We start from the raw sequence: 21,053 nt of genomic DNA, 5'->3' as shown, positions 1-21,053 counted from the left end.
ATCACGACAATCCGCATCAAGGCTAAATTCGCCAACATAAGCCTAATATGCGCGCATGCCCCAACAGAGGAGAAAGATGAAGACACCAAAGATATGTTCTTCGAGCTCTTGGACAGGACATATGAGCAGTGCCCTGGCTATGACATTAAAATTGTCTTAGGAGATTTTAATGCCAAGCTAGGAAGAGAAGACATCTTTGGTGGCATAATCGGGAGATACAGCCTGCACGACACTACCTCCGACAATGAATTCAGGCTGGTCGATTTCGCTGCGGGGCGAGACGTTCTGGTAGCTAGTACACAGTTCACGCATCTTAATATCCACAAGGGGACATGGAAATCTCCTGATCAATCAACCGTCAACCAGATTGACCACATTGCGATCGACGCACGACACTTCTCCAGTATCCAGGATATCCGAACATTCCGAGAGGCCAACATTGACTCGGACCACTACCTCGTTGTAGCCAAGGTACGGCTACGGATATCCCGATCCAAGCCAAAACAAGGAAGTACTGTGAGAAGATTCGACGTTAGACGGCTACAATCGCAAGAGACTGCCATGTCCTTTTCCGATCGAGTCTCTAATAACCTCCTAAGGAGTCCTATGCTTCGTGCATTAAGCATTGAAAACCAGTGGCAACATTGCCTTGCAGCCATCAGAGATGCCGCCTCTGAAGTGCTAGGTTTCACACGGCCACCACAGCGAAACCCCTGGTTTGACGACGAATGCCGGCAAGCTCACGCAGCGAAACAAGAGGCATACAAAACGGCGCTGCACAAAAGGACGAGAGCTGCTCGCGAGCTCTACGAGCAGAAGAGGAGAGAGGAACACCGGCTTCTTAGACGGAAAAAAAGAGAGCATGAGAAGCGTGCGATCGAGGAGATAGAGGGATGTCACAACAGGAATGATCAGGTTCGTAAATTTTACCAAAAGGTAAAAAAAACCTCCCAAGGGTACCAGCCACGAACCGAAGCCTGTAAAGACGATCAAGGGAACATCGTAGTAGAACCACAGTCGATGCTGAGAATATGGAAAGATCACTTCTCCAAATTATTTAACGGCGATGACGAACCGAATTCCGCTGTAAGGGAGATAGAACCACTCAACCTCGACGACGCAGATCAACAATTCCGCCCACCCGACCTTGACGAAGTGAAGATAGCTATGTCTAAACTTAAGTCAAACAAAGCTGCTGGAGCTGACGGCATCACCGCCGAACTATTCAAAGCAGCAGGCTATGACTTGGTAGGGAGCATGCACCAACTCATCTGCAAAATTTGGTCGGAAGAAAGCATGCCCGATGAGTGGAATCTCAGCATAGTGTGCCTGATACATAAGAAAGGAGACCCTCTAAACTGCGCCAACTACAGAGGCATCAGTCTCCTTAACATTGCGTATAAGATCTTCTCTGCCGTATTATGTGAACGTCTGAAGCCATTCGTCAACAACCTGATTGGTCCTTATCAGTGTGGCTTCAGACCAGGAAAGTCCACTATCGACCAAATATTCACACTACGGCAGATCTTGGAAAAAACCCAGGAGCTTCAAATCGATACCCACCATCTCTTTATCGATTTCAAAGCCGCGTATGACAGCATCTATAGGGAAGAGCTCTACCGAGCAATGTCTAGTTTTGGCATCCCTGTCAAACTTATCCGTTTGTGCAGAATGACGATGGAGAATGCACGCTGCTCTATCAAGGTCGGAAAAGATCTTACCGATGCATTTGATGTCAAAAAAGGTTTTAAACAAGGCGATGCACTGTCATGCGACTTCTTCAACATCGTTCTGGAAAGAATTGTGCAAAACTCAACCGTCAACACTAGAGGCACAATCTTCCAAAGATCCATCCAATTACTCGGATACGCAGATGATATTGACATAATTGGAAGATCAAAGCGTGATGTCAGTGGAGCGTTTTTGAGCATTGCGACGGAAGCGAAGAAGATGGGTTTAGTGGTCAATGAGGGCAAGACCAAGTATATGCTGTCATCAAAAAAGGACACTGAACGACGACGTCTTGGACAAAACGTCACCATGAACAGCTATAACTTTGAGGTAGTTAAGGACTTTGTCTACCTAGGCACCGCTATTAATGCAGACAACGACACCAGCGCTGAAATCAAACGAAGAATAACTCTTGCAAATCGCTGCTTCTTTGGACTTAGAAGGCAATTGAGAAGTAAAGTCCTCTCTCGAGCATGTAAAATCACCATCTATAAGACACTCATCATCCCGGTTCTCATTTATGGCGCTGAGGCCTGGACCCTGTCAAAGAAAGATGAGAGCGTCTTAGGATGCTTCGAGAGAAAAATTCTTCGGGCGATTTTTGGTCCCATACGCATAGATGGAGAATGGAGGAGAAGATATAACGACGAGCTGTACGGGCTGTACAGCGACACTGACCTAGTTAGCAGAATCAAAGTCCAACGGCTTAGATGGCTAGGTCATGTAGAGCGGATGGACATCAACGCTCCAGCCCGGAAGGTCTTCGTATCCAATCCCGAGGGACGGCGCAGTAGAGGAAGACCGCGACTCAGGTGGCGCACCCAGGTGGGAGAGGACCTCAACCAACTTGGCGTGCGAAACTGGAGACAGCTAGCTAGGGACCGAGCTGGCTGGAGACGCTTGTTGGTTGAGGCCCAGGTCCGCCCCGGACTGTAGCGCCACCTTAAGTAAGTAAGTAAGTTACATACATAACAAAAAATTAATATGAGCTCAATAGATTGTCAAAGTTGTAGCTCTTCTTCCAGATTCCTTTTTGTGCTTAATACCATATCTGGTTTTCGTATTTTTTTCTTAATATTAAATTTAGATAGGTTAAAAATAGAATTCAACTTGCTGCAGTTTTCTTTGTATTGCAATTTTTTGGCCTAGTAAAGACCATTGGGTTAAGACCTCTTTTGTCTATTCAGTGAATTGGAAATACTGGTCAAAAATCCAAAAAGTCTATTCTTAAAAAAACGAAATTTATCCTCCCTCAGCAGTGCAACTTTTGTAACATTAAATCCACTTGTGATCTCATGATTTATCTCACCGAAAAGTAAGAAATAAAAACAATTTTAAAATTTTTCGATTGATTGGAGTTTCCTGACCTAATGTATGTCTATCAAAAGTAGCTTTCATGACTGTTTTGAGGTTACTCGACTTACCGTATGGAATAAGCTGAACACATATTCCACCTGTACTTCAACATGCTGCCACCTTGAATTTTCTTGGATTATAAAATATCTTCTGTATTCTAACGAAAGTCCTTTTAGCTTTACATATTCGTTTACCGACTCACAGCCTCTTCTTTGGATGTTGAAGCGTTTTTTGTCTTTCTTCAACTATACGATTATACAGAATGGTTACTTAAAGATAAGAAATTCATTTTTGTATCGAAACAGCATAGCTATAGTGCACTTACTTAAATTTAGTTACCTACATATAAATGAATACAAAAATACACTCATCCTTCGAAAAAGAATTATATTTCTCATGTTTGTTTATTAAATTCCATTCGCTTATTTTATTTAAACAAAACAAAAAATCAAATATAAACAATTAATGTAGAATCAATGTATTTCTTAAAAATTGAAATGTAGTTTCTTTTTCATCAAATAAAATATTTCAAAAAAAAAAAACTAAACAAAAAACAATAATTTATTGTTTGTATAATTTTGTATATTCCATATAAATAGGATAATTTTTGTTTTATAATAATAAAGTTATATTAAACATTAAAAAATGAAAAAAGAAAAAAACTGGATACAAATATATTTAAAAATCAATTATAGAATACTTAATAAAGAAAATGATCAATCAATATAAAATATAATTATGCATGTAATGTTTTTAAATTTTAGTCCAAAAATACAATTTCGAAGACAAAATATTTGGCCTGAACATGACACTTAACTTTCTCAGATTAAGCTGCAATTTCATGATATTCATAATTCAATTTGATTACAAATTAAATTAATTTAGAATCGAGACAAATGCAAGTTGTGCTTCATCGAGGATAATAAAATGAGATAAATATGTAAATGTTTGTTATTTTTGTTTTGTTAAATATTATACTTAAGAACAGCTGTCTTTTAGAGGATGAACAAAGTTTCAAAATCAGCGGCATAATGCGTGAATATTAATTCCATAAAAGCAGAAAGCATCGCAATTATGTTTTATTTTTTTAGAATAGCAAAATACGCTTCTCAACAGTCTTTCGGCAGATGGGGCATCCATCGATCTGGTCACCACACATCTGACACGTTCCATGGCCGCACAGGAACACCATGTTCTTGATTCGGTCGAAGCAAACTGGACACATTGTCTGGGAAAGAGATAGAAAAGCAAAGGATAAATTCAGTCTTCTTTTCAATAAGCACCCAAATAAAATCATTACCTGCTCTTTGATATCCTGTAATTGTTGTTTAAGCTTTTGTACGTCATCCATTTGGAAATTGTTGATGTTTGGCGAGCTGACATTATTGCTAATCTGGTTGTTGGCAATTGGGGTGCTCACTGCTTGGACCGTGTTGTTCATGGCAATTTCATGACCAGACTTATTAACTCCCACAATCACGGGATTATTTTCCTTTGGCTTGTTCTCCTCTGGAGGCACTATCACTTGGTGCAGGAGAACATCACCCTTGTAAGAGGTTTTGATGGAATAATCCTCTTTATTCATCTTCTCCATTTTACCACTGCCGCTGCCGCTACCGCCGCCGCCACAGCAAAGTGAGAATGGAATCATTTCGTCAATTGAGGTGCGACAGAGGACACATTTCTTCATTAGACTGGAGCAGTGTTCACACGCGACCATATGACCGCATGGCTTAAAGAATACGGAAGCACGACGATCCGAGCACACCAGGCACTCGTCGACTTTCTCACGGGAAGACACAGCCTCGCGACAAACGAGACATTTTTTAACACGCGGAGCACAAGTATCGCAGCAACAAACGTGTCCACAAGGCTGAAAATATGAGGACACAAAACATTTCATATAAACAACAATTAATCTTTTTGGATCTTCTTTTAGCTCACCTTAAATACAGTATCTCTCTTTAAATCCGAACACACCATGCATTCGTCAAAAGCATTAGACCTCACCATCTCCGGAACAGGGTTTTCGTTAATAGTCAGAGCCATGTCAGAGTTCATTCCATGCAGTCCACTGGCATGGGAGAAATTCATCATTGGTGGAACACTGCAAGCCACACCAGCTCCGACAACAGGTGCTCCGGCGACCACTGGTGCTTGGACAGCCCTGGCTCTGGCATTGCTGCTCGTCCCGGCGACATTACCCGGCAGTTCAGCGTCATCGGTCTTTCTTTCATTGTAACACTTCAGCAGAGTCTTGCAGAGATTTGGATCTGGACAGAGATCTAAAGGCGTTTGAAGTTTCCTATTCTTCATTGTAAGATCTGCCCCGTTGGCCGCAAGGAAACAGGCAATCGATGCTGAGGCTTTCTTATCGTTGGCATTGCGCAAACCCATCAAAAGCTTGCCGAAACCTTCCACGTCTTGGAGTTGTTTCAACTGAGACAAAGTGTGGTGACGCAATGCTTCGTGAAGCGGGGTGTCACCATCTTTATCAGGAATGTTCAGATTTGCACCCTCTTGGACGAGGAGCTTTACAATTTGGACGTGTTGCCGCTCCACGGCTAAATGCAGAGCAGTTTGAAGGTTTACATTCTGTCGGTCCATATTGGCCTTGCCCATGTGCACGAGTAGCTCAGCTATCTCCACATGATTATTAAGTGCGGCCAGATGGAGAGCAGTGTACCCATCGTCCTTCTTCTCCTCCACAATCCATGGCCGACTGGTCTTAGTTAGAAGGATCTTCATGGCACTAGGATTGCCCTTGAGTGCAGCATGATGGAGTGCATTGAATCCGTTGTTGTTGGTGAGAGTGATGTCGGCTCCAAAGTCAAGCAATAGGGAGAGCATTTCATCGTGTTCCTTGGATATTGCATCGTGCAGAGGTGTGTCACCCTCAGAATCTTGCAAACTTGGATGGCAGCCAAGCGAAAGCAAAGTCTTGACCACATTCAAGTGACCCTTGTTGACGGCAATATGAAGTGCTGTCTGACGTCTTTTGTTTCTAGCATTTAAATCTGCTCCGGCCTTAGAAAGGATCTCTATGACGGCAGGCTCATCGCCAAATGCCGCATGATGAACTGCGCGATCGCCATCCTTGTCTTCGATCTCCACATCAACGCTGTGGCGAAGCAGAACTTGAATCACCTCAATGTGACCATTTTGGCTAGCTGCCTGTAGAGCTGTATGTCCGGCAAAAACCCCATTGACATCGGCCAATGCACTGGCGGAAGTTGCTGGCGATGCTCCTGTCAGGTATTCTTCACATCGTGCCTGAAATAATATTTGATTAAAGTTATATTGAAGAAACGCATAGGAACTCGTTAAAACTCACCGCATAACCATTGGCAGCGGCTTTCACAAACTCTTCGGTAGCATCACCTGAGACATTTGGTTCAAAGAGTTTCTTCAAAATTGCAGATAGACGCTCTCCATTGGAAGTGACTGGAACACAGTTTCCATCAGCTGTTGATGAGGCCTACAAATAAAAACCATCATCAACAAAAACATTCGCCATTGAGAAACTAAAACATACAACTTTGGTCACAGCCAGAGGATTGTAAGTCCAAGATGTATTTCCAACTTCTACTTTCAGATCGTTATCATGATAGACCTGTTGTACCCGTCCAACTTTTCCAAGAGTCTATATGAAGTGATTGGTTATTTTGTTTTTACTTTTTTTTTAAGTTTTACTTCAAGAACTTACCAATTGCATTGCATCAGCCCACTCTCCATGTCCCCTTTGCAATAATTTGATATTCTCTACGTCCGAACAAATTTTAACAATATCCCCAACGGCGAACTCGGGAACGCTCGTAGTTGGAGAGGAAACCTTTGTCAAAACCGCCGGATTGAAAGTCCATCGATTGCCACTATTGTAGGCCACGACAATATCATGATCCTCATCAATTCCAACCACCAATCCGGCATTATTCAGACACTCAAACATTCCATCGGTCCAACCACCGTGACCATGTTGCAGCGATTGCACAATTTCCAGTTCCAAATCGACAGTGACTTTGTCACCAATTTGAAAACCGTGCGGCCCTTTTCCAGGACCATTTTCTCCCAACAAAGGCAAATGGTCGCGGTAGACAGTCGTGCCCTTGGCATCATTGACAACCTTCAAATCAGCCATACCCTCAAAACCAACCCTATAAAGATTCTTAGCCCCATTGTCCCATACAACGTAAGCTGCCGATCGTGGTGACGCCGATGACCAATCTTGAATTTCATTCACTTTTCCACGACGTCCAACCCCACCATCCTGATCCTCCCATTGCCAATCCACACCGCGAACCACCCTTGCCCCAGGGAATATCCCTCGCATGGCTACTTTTTTGCACTTCCTTCTCGGCTCCAGCATAATTCGATCGCCTCCGGGTGTGGCAATTCTATAGAAACGATGTCTCAAGTGATGTTTGTCGCCGTGATAGCAAATCGAACATAGATCGTAGTTATTGCATTCGGCACATTTCCAGCGAATTCCAAATATTGGCTGCTGGCGGCAGGTATCACACATTGTGCCATCGTGTTTGATACCCGTCGGAGCACTGTCCAAGATGCGAAGATCGTATGCGCCAGCGCAGCGATAGTTTGCAGCTGTCCCATTATCCCAAACAACAACAACTTCTTCGGATGATTCGAAATTACGAACAGTTCCAACGTGACCTTCACCTCCATCCTAAAAAAAGAAAGCAAATTTTATAAATTTAAATTATAGAACCTGATAGAAAAAAATTGGGTGTAGAAATCAAGAGCTAAATGAGGATGTACATTGCATAAAAATCAGGTAGTCAGTAAGATCAAAGAAAATTCGATAATTGAACAAGCGGGTTGTAAACGAGAAGAAGTTTCAGATACCTTAAATTTTGATCTACAGAAAAAAGGTCTTAAACCTAATGAAGGTAAGGGCAGCTGTTTTACTTTCAGTGGTTTGCCTACAATCAAACTCACCGTCACAGATACCCGATACTACAAGTAGCCTAGTATTTTGTTCTGGAATGGAACTGCAAGTGCGGAACGTGTCCATCACATACTGGTGGAAGTTTCATCATAGCTTCGTCTGTGTTCTTTGAAACTGACGAATATGGTGGATCTAGTCCTCCAAGGTTAAGACTAGGGGCTTTTGACTCCTGCCGTACTAGTACACAAAAAGCATGCCTCAGAAACCAAATGGAACCATGGGACAACATAAACAATGGTTTCAGAACTTTCTCATGGAACGTAGGAAGGCTCAATAGAGCCCGAGTTGCTCAACCGTAGCCGATTTTCTGACCACGTTTAAGGCAGATTTAACAGCATTAAAAATGATCAGGTTGTTGGGGCATATTTTACAGCTGTCATCTAAATTATCACATGGTCGGAAATTTTCTAGACTCCCAAGAAAAAAACCTACCATCATCGGCTCCAACGCTATTCGCTTGGGATCCGAGGCAAATTTAAGAATATTCACCTCCCAAACATTCATGGACCCACTGAGGAGTCCCAGATGACAAAAAACGTGCTCGTAAAGAGGACACTGAATGCCTGCTCAAGGTACATCGTCAGTATCGATCTTAGTGACTACAACGAAAAAGTCGAGAGAGAGAGAGAAAGTTTTAAAATAGTACATTGGGCTACAACAGATTACATGAGAACCTAGAAACGACAGCATCCAAGAACATGCGAGTACTAGGTTCTCGCAAGGTCACCTGGATATTTTCTATTGGATTCACTCGTAACCAAAAAGACTACGTGTTGATAGACCTTCGTGGCAGCAGGAGACTGATCGTGATAAGTTCGTATCATTATCTTGTTGGTATTTGTTATAACGGCCTATTGCCAAGAAAAGACGCAATGCATCGGCTTCTCCGTGTCCTTGTGCGATGAAAATACGAGCAAATACGACATTGACGTGCTAAACCTTAGAAGTGAAGGAATGAATAAGTCGTGACTTCATTTTGCTGTGCGTAAACTACGTGAAAAATGTACAAAGAACACAGAAAAATAGCCAAACAAAACTTCAACAGCAAAAAGAAGTCAGTCTCTGTGAAATAAGGTCCGGAATCAGATTTGTACCCTTAGCCAGGCAATGTAAAGGAGTCTAGAGATCAACATTCCAGCATACCATCTGTTCATACACTTCAAAGCTGATCCGCGTTCTTCCTCTACTGCGCTGTCCTGTGGATTTGGATTGGAAGACTTTCCGGGCCGGAGCATTGGTTTTCATGCGCTCTACGTGACCCAACCATCTTAGTCGTTGGACTTTTACCCTTCTTACACGAAGAACTTTTCTCTCGAACCGACCCAAGGTGCTTTCTTCCGTTTTTGTCATATTCCATTGTTCTGCACCGTATAGCAGGAGGGTTATGATAAGGGTCTTACATAGCGACACTTTGGTCCCTCGAGCGAGGACTTTACCACTCAATTGCTTTCTTAGCCCAAAGAAACAGCGGTTGGCAAGAGTTTTTCTGCGTTTGATCTCAGTGCTGGTGTTGTTTCTGCGTTTACAGCGGAGCCTAGGTAGACGAAGTCCTTGACTACCTCAAAGTTACGTCTGTCGATGGTGACGTTTTGACCAAGACGTCGGTGTTGTATGTCCTTTCTTGACGACAGCATGTACTTTGTTTTGCCCTCATTTCCCGTTAAACCAATTTTTGCCGCCTCTGCCTCAATACTCGATTATGTCAATTTCATCAGCAATGCTAGTAATTGGACAGACTTTTGAAAGATAGTGCCTCTAGTGTTGACGTGTGAGGTCTGCACTATTCTTCCAAGCACGAGGTTAAAAAAATCGCCACCTAAAACCTTTTTTGACATCGAAAGGTCCTTTTAAGTTGTTTCCAACCTTTATGGAGCAGCGTCAATTCCTCATAGTTATCCTGCACAAACGGACGAGCTTGGCAGGGATGTCAAAGCTAGACATGGCTTTATACAGCTCGTCACTGATGATGCTGTCATATGCGGCCTTGAGATCGATCTAAAACCACACTGATAAGGACCTATCAAGTTGTTGACGATGGGCTTTAGACGATCAAATATTACGGCAGAGAAGATTTCATAGGCGATGTTAAGTAGACTGATTCCTCTATAGTTGGTGCAGTTCAGAGGGTCTCCTTTTTTCAGGATGGGGTAAACAATACTGAGGTTAAATTTATCGGGCATGCTTTCTTCCGACCATATCTTACAGATAAGTTGGTGCATGCTCCTAACCAACTTATCTCCAGCTGTTTTAAAGAGCTCGGTATTCAAGCCATTCGCTTCAGCGGCTTTATTCGACTTCAGCTTAGAGATGGCAATCTTTACTTCGTCTAAGTCGGGAGGACAGGATTGTTGGCTTTCGTCGTCTATGTTGAATGGATCATCCTGCCTGGCAGCGGAATTCAGTTCGTCGTCGCCGTTATACAGTCTGCAGAAGTGGTTCTTCCATATCCTCAGTATTGATTGCGGTTCCATTATGATGTTTCCACTTTTGTCTTTGCAGCCTTCGGTTCTAGGTTTATGAACCTGTGAATTTCGTTTTACCTGTTCATAAAACTTTAGAACTTCATTCAAGCTTTTAAACCTCTCAACATCTTCGACCGCACGCTTCTCATGTCCTTTCGTTTTCCTTCTGAGAAGTCGGCGTTCCTCTCGCCTCTTCTGCTCATAGAGCTCATGAGTAGCTCTCGTCCTTTTATGCAGGGCCGTTTTGCGTGCCTGTTGTTTGGCTGCATTTGCCTGCTGACATTCCTTACAAACCAGGGGTTCCTTGTTGGTGGCTGCTTGAAACCCAGCGCATCAGAGGCGGCTTCTCTGATTGCATCTTGGCAATGTTGCCACTGGTTTTCGATACATTGTGTTGGCGGCAGAGAACTTCGAGAGAGGTTGCTTGTAACTCGGTCGGAAAAGGATTTGGCGATCTCTTGCGATTGTAGCCGTTCGACGTTGTACCTTCTCCTATCACCTCCCAGTTTTTCCTTGGGTCTGCAACCATGACGTTTCGCCCCGCAGCAAAATCTTTGAGCCTGAATCCGTTGTCGGAAGTGTTGTCGTGCAGGCTGTTTTCCCGATTATTCCACCAAAGATGTCTTCCCTTCCTAGCTTCGCAATAAAATAGCTCAGGACAATTTTAATATCGTAGCTAGATCACTGCTCATATGTTTTGTCTAAGAGCTCGAAAAACATATCTTATAGTTTATCAAGACTTTTTAGATACAAAAATCACCATAAATTAACTAGCCATAAAAGTAATCTATTATGGATACTTCTTCTTGAGGAGGTATAACAATGTTATACGAAATATACCGTGAAGTTGATTTAAAAACAAAAATAAAGCCTGGTAGACTTCGGTGGGCTGTGCACGCTAACCCGCCTGAAAAGTCTTTTAGAACAACCGGGAAAGATTAAGAAGCATGTGGATCTCGTTTGTAAGATAAGAACTGCAATAAGTATAACAATCTCTGAACCGACTTTTCTAAGCGAACTTTCGTTACGACGACTTTAATTAATTTAAAATGATTTAAATCTCTTTTAGTTCAAGGTTTATCTGCTTTACATTACATTTAAGCTAATGAATGAAGTTTTCACACTTGACATTGAGTGAGCACCGAAAGCAAATTAGTATAGATACGTTTGAAATGAACTTGAATAAGCTGTCTAACATGAATTAAATTAAAATATCACGCCACTTTGCTAAAGAAATTTAACAACAACAAATAAATAAGTTTGATTTTGTTGCGAAGCAAAATACATGTAATAAATATCCATGGATTCACCGGCTTCCCATATCTCTCGTAGGAATCCCTTTAGCGAAACACTACAAAAGGGTTAACAAATCATTTTGGAGGCTAATTTTTAAACAATATGAACAAAACTTACTAGCATCACACGGTAACAATAGTTTATCATAATTTTTATAAACTTTATAATATCACAAAAAGAAAAACTAAACTGCTACTTAATGTCGAAAGATTTAATGTACTTGGTTTAGTTGTAACTCGCGTGTATCAACAACTCCCGATTGAGCATTTCAGAATGGCTAAGCACTCTGAGCACAAGTAAAATGCTCGACTGTTATCATCGTTGCTCAAATGCTATAAACGTATATTCATTGCATAGGGGATTGAAGAGCAGAAACGAGGAAACGAGGCGAATATTGCAGCACTACACATTTTGAAATAAAAAAGAAAAGAAATATACAAAACAAAACAAAACAACCAACTCTCAATTTAGTGATATTTTTCACAGATTAAATTTAAATACAAATTAAAAAGAAAACATCAAAATATAAACAATAAAAATACATCTTAACAATATATCGTTGCGAAATGACGATTAGCTGTTGCAATGCAACTCCCTTATTTTAGAACGCAGACAGACTAAGTACTAGTAGACGCTTGGTGTTGATAAGGGACACCACAGAACACAATTTAAGAACGAGAGAAATTACTCAAAACAAAACAAAATAATATCTACCAACAATTTTATGGAGAATTTTATTATGGTTTTATGAATCACATGTCAACGACGCAGACGACCGCGACGACGACTCAACGACAGACGCAAACGGTGACTATTTCAATTTTAAGTAATTTGCATTATTATTTATTCTGTACGGTTTATGTTAATTATTGCAGACACAAATAGTTAATTATTTCAAATTGATTGCGAAAGTCATTTTATTACTATATTATTCGATTTAAGAACAAATTAGTTTGACCTTGGTTTGATAATGATATTCAAGACTTATCTACACCAGAACTTAACTATTTATGGAGACCCTAATGAAAGTCGGAGAACTTCATGGATGAGTCAAGTTAAAGCTGAGATACAACATACACAGTTTCACAGTGATTGTTTCTTCTTTCTCCATACTTAAGACAGATCTGTTGGGTAGAAGATACACTGAGCGATAACATTAAAGACTAAGTGAAAGTATTCTGCATACTCAACATTGTTGTTGTTTAATTTCATACTACTCTTAAAATGCCTAGAACCAATTCAATGTCAAATGATTTGTTTTTCTCGTGGAGCCACTCGCGCTCTGTTGAATGAAATAATGGGCTTATCATGAGAAGTTAGTGATAAAATCAGTAAATTATGATTTTTAAAATACAACAGGTGGCAGCACGATCACGCAAACAAATAATTGAGGTTTCAATTATCGTATTTTTACTCAAATAACACGATTTAGGAACAAATTAGATTCTAATCGAGCTTTAACCCTGCAACAAGTAACAACTTCGACAACTTAAAACTTTAAATGATGTAGATGTCAGTTAGAAGAGATAGAAATAAAACAAACAAATAAATTCACAGGCGGAAGCTAAAACTCAGTAGAGCCTAGTTTAGTCTGTCAGACCTGTCTTATCCGTATTTCGTAATGGCGTGGTAACGGCTGTGTTCCGGAGTCACTAAATTTCGCATGTTTCTAAGTGTTTTCGGCTACCGGCTACCTGATTTTGATAGTGTTTTTCAAACTGAATTACAAGCAATAAGAGAAACATGCAAAATATTTGAATCGAAATTTGAAACACGGCTATCTGCACTGATAAGCTAGGCCGCTGTGATGACTATCAATTTTACAACAACAGCGTCTACTACTGGTTCCACAATGTCGGGATGAACTATCGAAGCACTCTTATTTGGTTCCAGATCATGGTGGCATTGATGGAAAGGGTAAATATTCCTTTTAAAGGTGAAGAGCAAAATGTTCTCAATTTTTCTGACAGAATAAAACCATGGGTGGAACGATTTATTATATGAGAAAGATTGTGGCCATCATATAAAAAAAAAACCTTTCTATAGATCTTTCATGCAGACTCAGGCATGATACAGCCAGGTTCACTCTCATATGTACCTGACACTGGCCGATAGGGGATCATGCAGCAAAGTTGGGCATCCGTCAGAATTGTCATTTTCGTAGTTGCTGAAACTAACAGGAAAGGTAGCTTTGATTCACTTTCTCTGTAAATGACCTGCCCTGGCGAGTTCTAGAATGTCAACTTTAGGACGGGCATTCCTTAACAACTAAGGTGAATTTTCCGAAATGAAAAACAAAGACTATATTTCATTTTCAAATTTGACGAAATGGCTTTGGCATCGCTGTTATGTCATTATATACATCCGTAACAAAATACTCTTTCTCAACCCATAGGACTAACGAGTTTATGCCATTAAAATGGCAATCTCCAGCGCTAATTGAATCGCGCAGCAGGGCTTTTTATGACTACTATATCTGCATACCTACCTACTTCACAAGCTACTATCTATCTGAATTCAGGAAATCTATTATTTGTGTTGAACGTCTGGATAACGAGAACTGGATTGCATTAAAAAGATATAAAAGTTGATACGTGTGAATAATGTTCCGAACCATAAGGAGGACCCGAAATTTTTGCGAAGGTTATCAAAGGAAATACTATAAATAATCTTAGATGATTATTGATATAAACTTAAACCAAAAATAAATCGGGCTTCATATTGAACGCCACAACAAAAAGATTCCTCTTTCTAACATAGTCAGGCTTGAAATATTAAAAATAAAAACCTGTTTCAGGATTGGTACAAGAGTTTTCGCAAGCATTTTTCTATGGGATACAATTTCTAGAAAGCCACAGAAGTCTAATCTTTTAAAGAATATTTCATTTGGGAGCCACTAAGTTCAATTATTGGACTGCACTGCATTTGTATGGGGTTTAAATTAATAATACATTTAGCTGACAATCTACCAATATACAATAGGTCCTCATTTATTTATTAAACACAATGCTCGACCAATCCAATTGAAGTGCTCTTTTGTAGTTACAGATCATCCGTAATCCTCATCATTACAGTGACGTAATGCTTTTGTAACTTTATTGACATATATTGAGAAAATACAAGAGCAAAGTATTGATCCTTGAACAACGCTACACGAAATCAGCAACAAGTTAGATATTTTGAAACCGCTGGGTGCCTTGCAGACAGGTAAGAGAAAAATAAAATTCACTGCTTCTAAAGAAAAATTTTACATTTTATTAAATATTTGAAACATTAAATTATAAAGTGTACAATGCTTAAGAACATGAATTAGTTTTTTATCCGATAAAAAACGATATGGTTTTTTAAATCTATAATTTCTATCTTCAAAATTCCATTTAAATATTTATAGTATTTCATAAATTTTTTCAAAGATACCCTGATCCAAATTTGCTAAAACGGTTTTTAGTAGAAAAAGGCCTAAACCTAAAAAGTTACTACGAAGCTTTTAAGGTTTTTATATAAAGTTTTTCGAACATATTGGAAAAGTACAAAACTAACGTTAAAAAGCTTGTTTTTGAATATCGGCACTAAAAATCAACTGCAAAACGTATTTTTCAAAACCATGATATCATTAAATTCAAAGTTTTTTTAAAACTATAAAGTTAAAAAATTAATGAAGACTCATACATTTTGAGAATATACATAGAATTTATAGGTAATTACGTTGTTGTGTTTTACCTTAGGCTTCAAAACATCGTTTTTTTAAACATATTTATATAGAGTACTGTGCAAAACATTTGCAACTAGGATCTCCATTTTTCATTAAAAAAAAATGTTTAGAGGCAAATTCTTTCTTTAGATTTCTAAACTTTTTTGATATTACGTTATAATTGTTAGAAAAAAAAATTAACACTTTACACTTGAACAAAATATAAATCACTAAATACTTTAATAATTATTAAAATTGCTGTGCAAAACATTTGCAACTTAGACCTCACATCTAAATTTCAAACTATTTTCTTACTTTAAGGCAAGGAAATGTGAATATTTAATTGCGTACCCTTTATTTTTTTATAACGGCTGTATATTTTGTGGGCATCGAAGCTATAAAGTTATTAATAACGATTTTTGGAATGTCATTCCACTGCCTCTGAATTCCAGCGAATAGGTCACTTGTGTGCTTAAAAATGTTGTTCCGAATTCTTCTCTTTACAATTTCCTACATATTTTCTATTGGGTTTGGGTCTGGGGATTAAGATGGTCATGGTAAAACCTTAATCTTTTTTTCTGTTATCCACTTTGTTGCCAACTTCGGCTTATGTTTGGGATCATTGCCGTGTTGGAACGTCCATTTCCCAATGGGTATAAGGCAGCATTGTGTTACAAAGATGTCTACATAATCTTCAGACTCTATTATGCCCTACACTTGTCGAATTTGCCCGATTCCTTGGCAAGAGAAGCAGCCTAAGACCATCTCCATGTTTGACCGTCCGTTTAGTGTATTTTTGATTTATTCTCTCACCTCTTGGCCTTCTGACATGTTGTTTTCCATCCGATCCGTGTATATTGAACTTTGATTCGTCAGAAAACTAGACCGTTTCCCATTTTTGGGGACTTCAATTGAAATGAGTTTTTGCAAAAGCCAAACGAGGTTTCAATTTTTTTTTTAAATAAATGGCTCTTTTGCTATCTGAAAACCACGCAAAACGCAATGGCCTACAGTGCGTGGCGTCTGATGGTTGATGAGTCCATTGGTTACCTAAGTTCAATTTTTGCTCCCCTGAATGATGCCGTGGGGTTTCTTCGGAATAAATTTCTTATTTAACAATCATCTTTTGATGTAGTGCTTCGCGACTTTTCTCCTCTATGATGGCATAACACTTTTCCACTTTTTATAAATCTACAAATAGTTGATTTGTGAATAGAATATTTCTTTGAAATTTCTTTTTGTGATGCTATTTTTTTAAATCACTCAAAATTCTGGATTTTACATCCGATGAATATTTGGTTCCCGCCATTTTTAAAACAAAATCTTTTTTCAATTTAAAAAGAAGTTATTTTAAACAAAACCGTTTTATCAATCAAAGTCCCTACAAAAACTTACTAAACAAATAAAGCTACACGCATAAACTTACCAACCTCAAAATAAATCAAATTAACAGTTATCAACATGAGACGAGACGAAAAGAGAAATGGCCACTAGTTGCTAATGTTTTGCACAGCTGAAATAATTATTGTTTTTGTAAAAGCAGTGTATTTGTAGAATTTGCCTGTGAATCAGTGCTTTAAGATAATGAACAGCAAGACGGATGGCGTTAGCTTGCAATCAAAATATATGTAAGCAATTCTTGAAGGTGGCCAGAAAAGACCGTAGTTCACGAGGCGAATATAATTATGACATTGAGAGAGAAATTTAATAAATTTGGATCTTCAAAGTTTCAAGATTTAAGTTACTAGATCAAAGCCTTTGTTAGTTTTAGAACCTTTTCCAAAAAAATTAGCTTTAAATGTTGTACACATTTATTTTCGCGACTCATCATATTTCGTGATCAAATTAAGACAAATCTTTTAATTTTGTAAAAAAAAATTCTTAAAATAGAGTAAAATCTATGCTGAGTATTTTACATCTATACCAAAGAAATACAAATGCGAGAAAATAATTGGTAGTGGAATACAAAAATATTTTGATTTAAAAAATTTAGAGTATCGTTTTTGTGGTTTGTCTAAGATCATATTTTGTGGCCGTGTTACACTCTGCTTGGATTCCCTCCATACAGTAGAACTTTATTCTTGTCAGTCCAAAAGTCCCAAATGCTTCTGCATTCTGCGTTTAGCTTCATTACTACTTCTAAAAAATTGGGCTTTAATACGACTTCGAGCATTCAAGTTGTGATCACATCCACCCATCTCACTGTAGTCGCTAGTTATTCTCTGCTGCTGAGTAAATAATGCAATAGTATTTTTAAAGCCGTTATGCTTAAGAGGTTTTACTCTTTTGTCTTTAAACCAGATAGCTTTTCTTTTGTAGAATTTTCACCGAATTCCCAGCAATTTTCGAGTCCTTTATAATAGTTTAAATAAGTTCATGTCTTTGAGGTGTGCAATGTTCAACAAAGTCCACTGCATAAGAACAAAATGATTTCAGTTCAATAGAAATAATAAATAGAAGAAAAGGACTTACTTCTTTATTTTATCCAAATTAATGTTTAAAGAGATAGTCAATTATTTTAAATAAAAAAAAGTATGAACTTGAAAGATACCGCACAAAGTGGGATTTCATTAAATGAGTTAACATTCACCTTTAAACCTCGATTATCACATTACAGTAGTATTTAAACCAAAATTACTGTATTCAACCAATTAGAATTGTTTACAAATAAAACTGCTACTTTTTTGATGGGTTTTATACATAAGTTTGATACACAAGTATCTTTGATATAAACTCGCAGATAGTTCCACATTAAGCCCTTATTGAATGCAATTAAACAAAAAATGTCTAACTACAATCGAACTACAAGTTCTAGATAGCATAATTTTATTGGAATTGCTATTCTCAACATGCAGAAATGTTCGATATTCAAATTTTCTTATTTGAACATGGTACAACAATCGAATAAATAACACATGGTGTCAATTCTGTGAACCTACCAACGACTTGACTTTTCAAATGCAGCCAACCCTGAATTATGCCAACCATTGGTTAAACAACCCTACAACCCTTGAATATATTATTATTAAATACTCTTTCAATTTTTTTCCAAAATAGAATATGTAAAAGTTTAGTACATATAAAATTTACTTCCCAAACCCACCTGTTGGAACTAGGCACCTTTCCAATAGGGATAGGATATAGCTTGGCAACCCAAGCGTTAATTATCATCCTTTAAAACGTCTTTGATATTTGATATTTCCTTTACGTATCTTAGACTATCGACATTTTTTTAAGTAGGTAGGTATCTAAAAAAATAAATATTTCAGCAAAATGATGGCCAAGAATGAACTAAAGATCAGTATGAGGTAACCAAATTCTTTCTTCATCAAATTTGGATCAGACTTATGACAAAAAAGATTAGTTGCAGAAGAACAAAAAGCAGACAAAAACACGTTATTTGTTAGTTTTCAATGTCATAGAAACTTTACAAGCTCACTCATGCAGAACAGAAGCAGAGCAGACCCAACAGAACGGAGACAAGACAAAAGCCAGAAATGTTAAATATTGCGTTGCTAATGAAAAAAACTATTTGTAGTTTTCTTTTTGTCTGCGTATAAAGAAACTCACAAAAATAAACACAAAGTGCAACGACACAGCCAGATATTGTTCTTAGCTGCACTACAATCAAGAGCGAACATGCAAAAGAACAAAACACCTTTTCTGCCGTTACTGTCCGTAGAATGAACCTACATAAGTAATGACTCATCATGTACCCCCCAAGTTCGGTTTAGTTGTACTGAACGGACGATGGACGACAAACGTGCGTAAAATACAAAACAAAAAATTAACAAAAATTGCCCCCACACTGATCGATCAGGGTCTCTACCGAGGCTCAATTAATAAGTCAACAAAAAAGTCAATTCAATTTATATTCTATGACACCCGGATATACTGACACCTGACCACATCATCATCATCTTAATGGAAATAATAATTTCTCTCAAAGAAAATCTTGAAAAATTCTTTGGTTTGAATTTAAATGTTGACTGGCCTCACCTGTTTGCCCCATTTCCAGTCGGGCCCTCGTATCACCCGTGCTCCAACACCTTCCATGGCGAATCTCGTCTGCCGATTGACTGCATTTGCAGCGCCACCAGCAGGTGCTCCAACAATGGCAGCTGCCGCCGCCGAGGATCCTCCTCCTGCTCCAGCTGCTGTTGCGCCACCATTTGAACTTCCTGCCGAATTGCCACCCCCACCCTGACCACCTCCGTTACCACTATTGCTGTTTGTCGATGTCGATGATGATGCTCCTACTGAGGAGCCACCACCAACAACGTTGCTGCCACTGCCATTTGTGGTTGCTGTTGAAGTTTCTTTAGTAGCAGCCGAAACTGCACAGGCCATTTTAACACGAATTCCTTTGAAATTTCTTTAGAATTTCAATTTTTCTTGAATCTTACTTAACTATATTACGTGTTTTTAAAATTTTTAACTTGAATTTTGTAATAAGACCATAAAATTCTTGAGTTATTTAGAGGAATTCGTTTTCTTTTCAATCTCCGAAATGCGAAATGGAAGTTTTTCTTCTTTCACCCGTCGCTCACGCACACTTTGATAGTTTTTAATTGAAATTCAACGCACACAATGGGAAATGTTCGTATATGTATGAGGATTTTTTTGACATTTGAAATCGTGAAAGTGGTGCGAAGTGCGTGTCGGTTGGTGGAATTTTGTGTTTCTCTTTTTATTTTTGTTTTACTATTCAGCGATGGCATATGTTAAATTAAACGGAATTTGCCTAGATTAAGGTGGAAATGGAATGTTATTTCTGTATTTTATTATTTGAACGAAAATAGTTTGATTGTCTCGAATTTAAAAATGTGAACGCTTTATCAAAAAAATTCTCAATACTCTGGATGGATATGTAAATATTTTGAAAGTTTGGTGGATTCACAAGTATGTTTTAAATAATGACGAAAATTTGTCAAACCGGGAGGTAGATCTTAAAGCTGAACAGAAAAACAAGGCTGATAATTTTGAATCCATGTAATAAAAGAGGGAAAGAATCACTGAGAATTTGTTTCTTTCTTCGAATTTTTGTATGAGATAGACTGAGATAGTTGTTTGGTGTTGAGTTAACATTATGTAAGCAGACAGAACTACAGGGTGGCACACCAATTGTACTATAATAAGAAATTTAAATAGCTTCGTTTTAATAAAGGTATTTAATTTTTTTAGTGGACAGAAAATTATATTTTATTTTGAATAGTTGGCTGTTTTAAAAGACTATATACTGCAAATGACCTAGACGCTGCCCCACACATATGCGGCCGTAATAAAATAATTGTTCATTGCTGCCGGAAGGGTTGAAGTTGGGATCGCTTTAATTATTGTCATTTTGGACTGCTTCAATTGACTCAACTCGTTTTATTCACCTCCTACTTAACATAGACCTATATTAAAAATAAGTACCCGTGGCATGATGGTTAGTGCGTTGGACTGTCATGCAAGGGGTCTTAGGTTCAATCCCTGCCTGTGCCACCTTAATTTAAAACAATTAATTTGCGCCGGTACTGCCTCTTGCGAGGAATTGACAAATCCTTCA

The 21,053-nt window shown here is 38.6% G+C and overlaps 1 protein-coding gene across 2 annotated transcripts; it reads right to left on the bottom strand.

Moving 5' to 3' along the window:
• Positions 1–3,454: 3,454 nt before the first annotated feature.
• Positions 3,455–20,070, bottom strand: LOC129941632 (E3 ubiquitin-protein ligase mind-bomb). Of its 2 annotated transcripts, none has more exons than XM_056050321.1 (7): positions 19,502–20,070; positions 6,794–7,771; positions 6,623–6,730; positions 6,422–6,565; positions 5,032–6,360; positions 4,388–4,960; positions 3,455–4,315 (listed from the first exon to the last, which is right to left on the bottom strand). In XM_056050321.1, exons 1-7 carry the CDS (start codon positions 19,850–19,852, stop codon positions 4,175–4,177), a joined length of 3,624 nt encoding a protein of 1,207 aa, XP_055906296.1. In that variant the 5' UTR covers positions 19,853–20,070; the 3' UTR covers positions 3,455–4,174. The 2 variants fall into 2 exon arrangements, with proteins under 2 accessions (XP_055906296.1, XP_055906297.1); XM_056050322.1 differs by lacking the exon at positions 19,502–20,070 and adding an exon at positions 11,929–12,243.
• Positions 20,071–21,053: the final 983 nt, after the last annotated feature.

This window comes from Eupeodes corollae, chromosome 1 (genome assembly GCF_945859685.1).
Source record: "Eupeodes corollae chromosome 1, idEupCoro1.1, whole genome shotgun sequence".
NCBI lineage: Eukaryota > Metazoa > Arthropoda > Insecta > Diptera > Syrphidae > Eupeodes > Eupeodes corollae.
This window is presented reverse-complemented; position numbering and strand designations above follow the sequence as displayed.

What these genes read in the sequence shown, in the direction of transcription:
- LOC129941632 (XM_056050321.1), bottom strand. Translation starts at nt 19,852, where the DNA reads ATGGCCTGTGCAGTTTCGGCTGCTACTAAAGAAACTTCAACAGCAACC. An exon ending in GGGCTGATGCAATGCAATTG is followed by an intron (nt 6,731 to 6,793) that starts GTAAGTTCTTGA and finishes CACTTCATATAG; the next exon opens with ACTCTTGGAAAAGTTGGACG. An exon ending in AGAGAGATACTGTATTTAAG is followed by an intron (nt 4,961 to 5,031) that starts GTGAGCTAAAAG and finishes TCATATTTTCAG; the next exon opens with CCTTGTGGACACGTTTGTTG.